Source organism: Limanda limanda, chromosome 12 (assembly GCF_963576545.1).
Source record: "Limanda limanda chromosome 12, fLimLim1.1, whole genome shotgun sequence".
Taxonomy (NCBI): domain Eukaryota; kingdom Metazoa; phylum Chordata; class Actinopteri; order Pleuronectiformes; family Pleuronectidae; genus Limanda; species Limanda limanda.
The window spans coordinates 27,579,181-27,589,573 of NC_083647.1; the positions used below are offsets into that span (position 1 = coordinate 27,579,181).

Here is a 10,393-nt window from a genome sequence, read left to right on the forward strand (position 1 = left end):
TGTCCTGATAATGTTTCCTAGTGGAAGCATATATAAGGCAGGGACACAAGAGCCTGCCTAAGAACTGCAGCACAAGCAACTGGTAACGACACAAAGTCTGACCAGCAGATGCACAACAACAGGAGCCACAACCAGCAAGACCAGTTCACTGGACTTTAAACAGCACCTCAAAAAGGACCTTTCCACCTTTTCACTTCTAACAGTATTAAGAGACAAGCCTAGCAACCAATTACATTAGATATCAAACTAGTTTTTCCCAGAGTGCAGGAGGGCCACCGCTCTGTGAATAAGATGCTAAAGGAATGTGTTCCTGTTGTTATGCACCAAGCTGATTGGGCCATCTTCAGGGCTTCCACTGCACAGGCGGTGACAGGAAGTGGAGTCAGAAGGTCACTGATGCCCGTTGAGGTGTTGATGTAAGAACGGCAGGAGAGGGAAGCCCTGAGATGACCGGTACCAGGACCCACAAGTACTGCAGCGTCAGCAGTTGGGAAATGGAGCAGTTTGAAGAGGGTTTGGACAAGAACTTTTGTTTTGTGGAACGAGCACCTTGAGGTAAAGCCAAAATTGGTTTTCTCCATCCGGTGGCTGGGCTCAGCTCGGGTGAGTGAGTTCGGAGTGAAGCTGCTGCTGCTTCTCGTGAAAAGGGAGAGAGGAGGTTCAGGCATTTTATCAGGAGGTCTCCTTGGTGCTTTATATCCCATTTGGCTGAGGAATGGCTCAGGATGGAAGAGGAGCTGGAAAGTGTTGCTGGGAAGTTGGATATCTATAAAACCCTCTTTTTCTGAACTTGTGACCATTTGTTGCACTTTGCTTCTTTCTCATTAATAAGACTTCAGGTTCGTAGGTACGTCACAGACTATACACCCCCCCCCCCCCTGCACTTCCTGTTTTTTGTCTATAGGACCTGACACAAACCTCTTCTTGACGAAGTTAATATTTTTTAATAACTTATCTTTACTTTTGCAGAACGACCTCTGAACATTGAACCCTCAGCAGATAATGATCATATTCAAGCAGCTATTTTACAACCAAGTCTCTTGTCTGTGTGAGCTTGTTGCTGCCAAATGACTTTTGACCAGATATCAAATCCAAGGCTTGAATTACTTTTTACAATCTTGTCCTGACACACCAGAGAAACCAGGACACATCTGTTCATCCCTGAAGAGACGCAGGCTGAAAACCAGACGATCACATTCACCTTCCAAACCAAACTGAACCAAACCAGACCAAACGTCCTGAGTGAGTCCAGCTACAGGAGAGAAGAGTCAAACTACAACCTGCCGACGCTCCACACACTGACCGTGAGTTTAACCCTTTGATACACAAGCTATGTAAACCCCCTCTAAGGCAGAACATGGGTCAAAAATGACCCGTATTGACTTACAATGTTATTTCAGGCACGGCTGAGTATTTCTTTGCTATATTTTTGGAAATCTAATTATTTCATCATTTAATATTCAAAGTATTCATTAAATATCTTGTTTTTGATTACCACAAATCATTAATTTCATTTAATTTTTCATAAATTATGAACTAAAATAGTTTTTGTATTTTTAAATCAAGTTTACACACATGGGTCAAAAATGACCCGATGGAGTTTAAATTGTAAATATCTTTACAAATTTATTTCATCATTCAGAATTTCAGGAATTCCTCCATTAACTTGTTTTTGATCATCACAAATTCTTATTTTCATTTGTCCTTTTCTACTTTTTTAATAAAAAACATTTTTGTATCACTACCCTTCCATGGGTCAAAAATGTTATTTCATGCATGGCTGTGCTTCTTTGCTATATCTTTTAAAATCTATTCATTTTAGTAGGGTCCGAAACCTCAATTCCGTGACCATTCTCTGGCAAATATGTTTTGATGACTGATTTGACATCTATACAACATTTATAAAAAATTTAGCCCCCATGTCCCTCGCAAAAATGTCGGCATTTTTCGCTAGAGGGCCGAATCCAAAATGGCAGCCGGCACTATCTTGTAAAGGTTACTTTTTTACCAGAGCACCTAGAATCTAAATGTTGTATAGATGTCAAATCAGTCATCAAAACATATTTGCCAGAGAATGGTCACGGAATTGAGGTATCGGACCCTACTATTTAATCATTTAATATTTCAAAGTATTCATTAAAATATCTTGCTTTTGATTACCACAGATTATTATTTTCATTTTCTCTGTCTTAATTTTTTAACTAAAATATTTTTCGTATGACTTCATCACGTTTACACACATGGGTCAAAATGACCCATGTATGCAAGTGTGAATTTGATAGGAACCTTTGATTTGTAAATGTTTGTAGTTAGGAACATGTTTACTGTGGACAACTTTTGACTAACTACAAACATTTACAAATCAAAGGTTCCTATCAAATTCACAATTGCATACATGGGTCATTTGTGTGTGTAAACTTGATGTAGTAATACAAAAAACATTTTAGTTAAAAAATTAAGAGAGAGAAAATTAAAATAATGATTTGTGGTAATCAAAAACAAGATATTTTAATTAATACTTTGTAATATTAAATGATTAAATAAATAGAATTTAAAAGATATAGCAAAGATGCACAGCCATGCATGAAATAACATGTGAAATTAATACGGGTCATTTTTGACCCATGTTGTGCCTTAGAAGGGTAGTGATATAAAAATGATTTTTATTAAAAAAGTAAATAAGGACAAATAAAAATAAGAATGTGTAATGATCAAAAACAAGTTAATTAAGGAATTCCTGGAATTCTGAATGATGAAATACATTAATTGCAAAGATATTTACAATTAAAACTCCATCGGGTCACTTTTGACCCATGTTGTGTATCAAATGGTTAACAAACACCTCGACTCAGAGGGGAAGTGAAGTTCATGGAGCTGTGACTGACTGACTGTCTGTTTTCAGCTTCACCTGGAGACTCAATGGCTTCCAGATCAGAAGAGAATCTCTGCTGTGCGGTCTGCAGTGATGTCTTCAGAGATCCTGTTCTTCTGTCATGTAGCCACAGCTTCTGTAAAGACTGTTTGAAGAGCTGGTGGAAAGAAAAAGGAGTAAAAGAGTGTCCACTTTGTAAGAGAAGATCTTCGAGGGAAGAACCACCTTGTAACCTGGTGTTAAAGAACCTGTGTGAGACCTTCTTACAGGAGAGAGATCAGAGCTCTTCACCTGCTCTCTGCAGTCTGCACTCAAAGAAGCTCAAACTCTCCTGTCTGGACCATCAGCAGCCAGTGGGTCTCGTCTGCAGAGATTCAGAAAAACACACCGACGACGGATTCAGACCAATGGATGAAGTTGCACGACAACACAAGAAGCAGCTTCAGGAAACTCTGGAGCCCTTGAAGAAGAAGTTACAGTGTTTTGAACGTGTTAAAGTACAGTTTGAACAAACAGCAGAACACATTAAGGTCCAGGCCGGACTCACAGAGACGCAGATCAAGGAGCAGTTTAAAAAGCTTCATCGGTTTCTGGAGGAGGAAGAGGAGGACAGGGTGGCTGCACTGAGGGAGGAAGAGGAGCAGAAGAGTCGGATGATGAAGAAGAAGATTGAGGCTCTGAGCAGAGACGTAATGGCTCTTTCAGACACAATCAGAACCACAGAGGACGAGCTGAGAGCTGAAGACGTCTCGTTCCTGCTCAATTACAAGGCTGCAGTGGAACGAGTCCAGCAGCGCCCCCTGCTGGATGATCCACAGCTGGCCTCAGGAGCTCTGATAGACGAGGCCAAACATCTGGGCAACCTGAGCTTCAACATCTGGAACAAGATGAAGGACGTGGTCTCCTACAGTCCTGTGGTTCTGGACCCAAACTCTGCTCATCCAGAACTCGTCCTGTCTGAAGATATGATCAGTTTGAGAGGAGGAGAGAAACAGAAGCTTCCTGACAATCCAGAGAGGTTTGATTATTTTCACTCAGTCCTGGGATCTGAGGGTTTTAACTCAGGGACTCACAGTTGGGACATCCTGGTTGGAGACAGTACACGCTGGACACTGGGTGTGTCAGCAGAGTCTGCCCAGAGGAAGGGAAGCAATATGTCTGAAACATGGGGAATATGGTTCTATGAAGGTAAATACACAACCGTGTCACCATCAGGATTATCTGTTCTCTCTGTGCAGAAGATCCAGAGGATCAGAGTGAAACTGGACTGGAACAGAGGAGAACTGTCGTTCTCTGATCCTGATACTAACAAACACATTCACACCTTAACACAAACTTTCACTCACAAGATGTTTCCTTTCTTTAGCACGAAAGATCATCACCCAGTGAAGCTGTTACCTGTGAAAGTCTCTGTGACGCTGGATCAGAGCCGTTAGAGACAAAGATTTTATTCATCATGTTTATTTCTTCAAGAGAAATCTGCTGAATTTAAAAGTTAAACTCGTTATTCTGAAGCTTTGTTTATTTCTCCTTTTACTTATCACTCATTTTTATTTCTGCTGTCGATTTTTCCACGTGTGTAAAAAGATTTGATTATTTTCTGATCTTTATCTTTGGTTTGTTTTTTTACTTTCATGGAAAAATGTTTTCTATCATTTAGATTTTGTGTGGATCCATGAAGTCGAGCAAACTGATGAAGATCCACATAAAAACACATTTATCAATAACAGCTGATCATTGTTCACATTCAACAAACTTTATTAAAACTCACACATGAGACATGATTCATGTTTAATCACATAAAGTCTGTTCACATATGAAATAATCCAACTTATATGAACATTTGTCTGTTTGATGTGATGAAGCCAAAATGATTCTGTCTGTAAAAATGTTTATTCAACAGCAGCCTAGTGATGGGATTTTAATATTGTGATAAAAATAATAAAAACTATGAAACAGAAACAGAGTTCTGACCTTTTTTAAGTTGAGATGTAAATGTAACACTATCTGTCATTAAGTAGGATTTAACTCTCAGATAGTATCAGGTTTTTAAAGAGTTATAAATACGTTTATTCATGAATTATCACTTATTTAAACATTGGGAGCTAATAGTTGTGAACAATAGTTGGGCCGACATGTGAAGACAAAGCCTGAGAACACATGTCTTCTTTGTTCTGGAGACAAAGATGAGCTTCCAGAACTCAGTGTCCCAGGGTGCTTCCACTTCACACCTCGGTGTGAACCTGCCCCTGGACACAGCTTTCAACCCCTAGTGGTCACTGTGTGCCCCCCCGACCCATGAGGTCACCAGGACAATAAAAGCCCAGTTCCCCTCTTTTCTACTGACCTCTGCAGGAGGAGGAGGTTCCTCTCCCTGCTGCAGCTCTTTGGACCTCCAAGCAGGCCGGTCTGAAGCAGACTGCTGAAACCTTCCAGAAGGCAGCGACACGAGAGCCTGCCTAAGAACTGCAGCACAAGCAACTGGCCACGACACAAAGTCTGACCAGCAGATGCACAACAACAGGAGCCACAACCAGCAAAACCAGTTCACTGGACTTTAAACAGCACCTCAAAAAGGACCTTTCCCCCTTTTCATGACCTGGTAACATAACTGGGCTGATTACACGAGGCCTATGCACAGAACTGTTGAACTCTATTCATGTGATGTTTTATAAATTGGATTTGTGTTTTTGTGATATTTGGTAATACGTTACTTGAAAGCTAAGGTTAGTTCTGTGATGCTCTTCGTAGAATCAGAATCTTTCTTTACATGCAACTAACTACTTCCTCTGACCGGCACCAACACCTCACACACCTGTGATCTCAGCCCCATGATCCCAACTCTCCAGGGGGTCTTCAGTCTTCATAGTGGCCAGCCGCCATTTTGAAACCTCCCACACGCACACAATGACATTGTGTTCATTTGTTTGCACTTTGCTTCTGTCTCTTTAATGCGACTTCAGCTCTGCAGTTACGTCACAGACTCCTCCCCCTGCACTTCCTCACTTTTGTCCACAGGATCTGACACAAACCTCTTCTTGACGAAGTTAATATTTTATCATAACTTATCTTTACTTCAGCAGAACGACCTCTGAACTTTGAACCCTCAGCAGATAACGATCATATTCAAACAGCTATTTTACAACCAAGTCTCTTGTCTGTGTGAGCTTGTTGCTGCCAAATGACTTTTGACCAGTTATCAAATCCAAGGCTTGAATTACTTTTTACAATCGTGTCCTGATATCGTGTCTTTCCTTCTGCGTCGTGAATGCTTTTTAAGACAATTCACATACAAGGTCTATCCAAATGTTGTTATGCTCCCCCCAAAAATCCCCATGTTCCTTATTTTTATATATATATATATATATATTTTTTTTATCAACAGAAACATTGTCCACCCTAATAAAAAAAAATCCCTTTGCTAGAAATTCCCCTTTGTGTCGACATGGTCTGGACAAATCTGTTCATGGTCTACCTGGTCTTAGGGAATTCGCAGTCTCCTTCTCCCTTAACCTAGACACAGTTGTAGATTCACTTCCCACCGCTGACCCCCCCCCCCCCCCCCCATGCAGTCTGTTAAGAAAAAACAACAGCGTGTTCTTTACTTCTTTAACGAGAAGAAGAGCCAAACTCAGTTTTGCTCAATTAAGAATTTATTTAGGAAAGCAATGAACAGGTTACGGCAAAAGACACAATTGGCTTCCAGTACATTAAGTGTATCAGAGCGCCTCGAACATCCGGCATCAGTCCATTTTATACAGTAGATCTTCGTTCCTCCCTCCTCGGAAGTGCGCACGCTTCCTGGCTTTTGGAATACGGAAGTGAACAGGGAGACACTCCCAAATGACAATATAGTTGCTAGACAACGAGTTTTACTACAAGAACGTCCTTCAACCACAGATGCAATATGGGTCAAAGGTGTTTACAATTGGAGAAAAGATTATTATTCTTTCAGCTATTTCAAAACAAGCCTGACTGTGTAAACATTCGCATCCTCGAAACCCAAAGCAACATACAGAATTAAGTCAACAACGTCACTCTGTCTGACCTCCACGACTTTATCAGACAGCTGTGAGACTCTATGTGAGTTTAATGAATCTAATGAAATTATGCTTTAATACAGAAGTTAGAAATGAGATCAAGTTAACGTTCATTCTTAATTTGTAGATTAACCCCTAGGAAGGAAAAGGTTATTATTAAATAATTTGTATGAAGGCCTAATATCTAACTAACAATACTTCTATCTTTATTTTTAAGAGTTCAGTCAGACACAACCTATAGTTAAAAGTTTGAAATTCCTAACAAGTCCCAACTGAACACATGGAATCACTGACAGCAGACACAATACTCTGAACACTGAATGACCGGTCCGATGTCTGACGGGATCTCATGCCCACCTGAGCCTGCAGCTCAGCAGTCGTACCACCATCCACTCCACATGTTGGACGTGCTCTTTGCTATCATCAACAACCTGAGACTCAGCAGGATCAGATACCCAGCGAGCGGTCCTAGTATCACTCTGCTCCCTGTGACTCGAGGTTCCTGAAGAATCTTGGTTCTGACCAGTAGTGGAAGAAGAGAGGCTGATCTCCTCATCACCCTCCCCCCAAGAAGGTAGTGGTAGAAAACTAACAGGCATGATCAAGTTCTGATGAACTGCCTTAATCCGACCTGTTGGATGGCGTAAGTTATACGTGTGAAGACTCACATTTTTACCCACAACCACATACACCACCCCCTCCCACTGGTCAGCCAGCTTCTTTTGACCTCTCTCCCCTTTGTTCAATAGCAGGACTCTGTCTCCTTCTTCAACAGAAACCCCTTCACCTTCTTGTTATTCCCCTCTGCCTGTTTCGCCTGCTGCTTACTGAGGTTCCTCTGAGCCAATAAGGTTGCCTCCCTCAGGTCCCTTCCTAAAGACTGAACATATACATCAACATTCACATTCTCTCCATCCAAGAGAACACTCCCCAACATCCCATCAACAGGTCAGCGAGGAGTACGACCAAACATCTGAAAAGATGGTGGAAACCCGGTATGTATGAATGAATCAGGATGGAAGAGGAGGAGCTGGAAAGTGTTGCTGGAAAGTTGGATATCTGTAAAAAAACATCTTTTAATTTTCTGACATTGTGACACTTTGTTTGCACTTTGCTTCTTTCTCATTAATAAGACTTCATGTCTGCAGTTACGTCACAGACACCCCCCCCCCTGCACTTCCTGTTAATATTTTACTTTAACTCTCACACTAGCAGAACAACCTCTGAACATTGAACCCTCAGCAGATAACGATCATATTCAAGCAGCTATTTCACAACAAAGTCTCTTGTCTGTGTGAGCTTGTTGCTGCCAAATGACTTTTGACCAGTTATCAAATCCAAGGCTTGAATTACTTTTTACAATCGTGTCCTGACACACCAGAGAAACCAGGAAACATATGTTCCTCCCTGAAGAGACGCAGGCTGAAAACCAGACGATCACATTCACCTTCCAAACCAAACTAAACCAGACCAGACGTCCTGAGTGAGTCCAGCTACAGGAGAGAAGAGTCAAACTACAACCTGCCGACGCTCCACACACTGACCGTGAGTTTAACAAACACCTCGACTCAGAGGGGAAGTGAACCTCAGTGAAGTTCATGGAGCTGTGACTGACTGACTGTCTGTTTTCAGCTTCACCTGGAGACTCAATGGCTTCCAGATTAGAAGAGGATCTCTACTGTTCCGTCTGCTGTGATGTCTTCAGAGATCCTGTTCTTCTGTCATGTAGCCACAGCTTCTGTAAAGACTGTGTGAAGGGCTGGTGGAAAGGCAAAAAAGTTAAAGAGTGTCCACTTTGTAAGAGAAGATCTTCAAAGTCAGAACCACCTTGTAACCTGGTGTTGAAGAACCTGTGTGAGACCTTCTTACAGGAGAGCGATCAGAGCTCTTCACCTGCTCGCTGCAGTCTGCACTCAGAGAAACTCAGACTCTTCTGTCTGGACCATCAGCAGCCAGTGTGTCTCGTCTGCAGAGATTCAAAAAAACACACCGGCCACAGAATCAGCCCCATCGATGAAGCTGCACAACAACACAAGAAGCTACTTCAGGAAACTCTGGAGCCCTTGAAGGAGAAGTTACAGTGTTTTGAACGTGTTAAAGTAGAGTTTGAACAAACAGCAAAACACATTAAGGTCCAGGCCGGACTCACAGAGACGCAGATCAAGGAGCAGTTTAAAAAGCTTCATCAGTTTATGGAGGAGGAAGAGGAGGCCAGGATGGCTGGACTGAGGGAGGAAGAGGAGCAGAAGAGTCGGATGATGAAGAAGAAGATTGAAGCTCTGAGCAGAGACATAATGGCTCTTTCAGACACAATCAGAACCACAGAGGACGAGCTGAGAGCTGAAGACGTCTCGTTCCTGCTCAACTACAAGGCTGCAGTGGAACGAGTCCAGCAACGCCCCCTGCTGGGTGATCCACAGCTGGCCTCAGGAGCTCTGATAGACAAGGCCAAACATCTGGGCAACCTGAGCTTCAACATCTGGAACAAGATGAAGGACGAGGTCTCCTACAGTCCTGTTGTTCTGGACCCAAACTCTGCTAGTCCATGCCTCGTCCTGTCTGAAGATCTGACCAGTTTTAGACAAGAAGCGAAACAGAAGCTTCCTCACAATCCAGAGAGGTTTGATTATTACTCCTCAGTCCTGGGATCTGAGGGTTTTAACTCAGGGACTCACAGCTGGGACGTCCTGGTTGGAGACAGTACACGCTGGGAACTGGGTGTAAGAGCAGAGCCTGTCCAGAGGAAGGGAAGCAAACGGTTTGGATACTGGAGAATACAGTTTTATGAAGGTAAATACTCAGCATGGTCTTCATCAGGATCATCTGTTCTCTCTGTGCAGAAGATCCAGAGGATCAGAGTGAAGCTGGACTGGAACAGAGGAGAACTGTCGTTCTCTGATCTTGATACTAACAAACACATTCACACCTTCACACACAGTTTCAGTGAGAAGATGTTTCCATACTTTAGCATTACAGATCCCTTGAAGCTGTTACCTGTGAAAGTCTCTGTGACGCTGGATCAGAGCCGTTAGAGAAAAAGATTTTGTTCATCATGTTTATTTCTTCAAGAGAAATCTGCTGAATTTAAAAGTTAAACTCGTTATTCTAAAGCTTTGTTTATTTCTCCTTTGACTTTTCGAGGTGTGTAATACGATTTAATTATTTTCTGATCTTTATCTTTGGTTTGTTTTTTACTTTCATGGAAAATGTTTTCTATCATTTAGATTTTGTGTGGATCCATGAAGTCGAGCAAACTGATGAAGATCCACATAAAAACACATTTATCAATAACAGCTGATCATTGTTCACATTCAACAAACTTTATTAAAACTCACACATGAGACCACATTCATGTTTATCACATAAAGTCTGTTCACATATGAAATAATCCAACATATATGAACATTTGTCTGTTTGATGTGATGAAGTCAAAATGATTCTGTCTGTAAAAGTGTTTATTCATCAGCAGCCTAGTGATGTG

The 10,393-nt window shown here is 41.7% G+C and overlaps 1 protein-coding gene across 1 annotated transcript; it reads left to right on the forward strand.

Annotated features, from left to right (window-relative positions):
- Positions 1 to 2,919: 2,919 nt before the first annotated feature.
- LOC133014880 (nuclear factor 7, ovary-like) lies at positions 2,920 to 4,502 on the forward strand. The gene has a single exon (XM_061082098.1). It carries the CDS (start codon positions 2,920 to 2,922, stop codon positions 4,306 to 4,308), a length of 1,389 nt encoding a protein of 462 aa, XP_060938081.1. The 3' UTR covers positions 4,309 to 4,502.
- The last annotated feature ends 5,891 nt before the right edge of the window (positions 4,503 to 10,393 follow it).

What these genes read in the sequence shown, in the direction of transcription:
- LOC133014880 (XM_061082098.1), top strand. Translation starts at nt 2,920, where the DNA reads ATGGCTTCCAGATCAGAAGAGAATCTCTGCTGTGCGGTCTGCAGTGAT.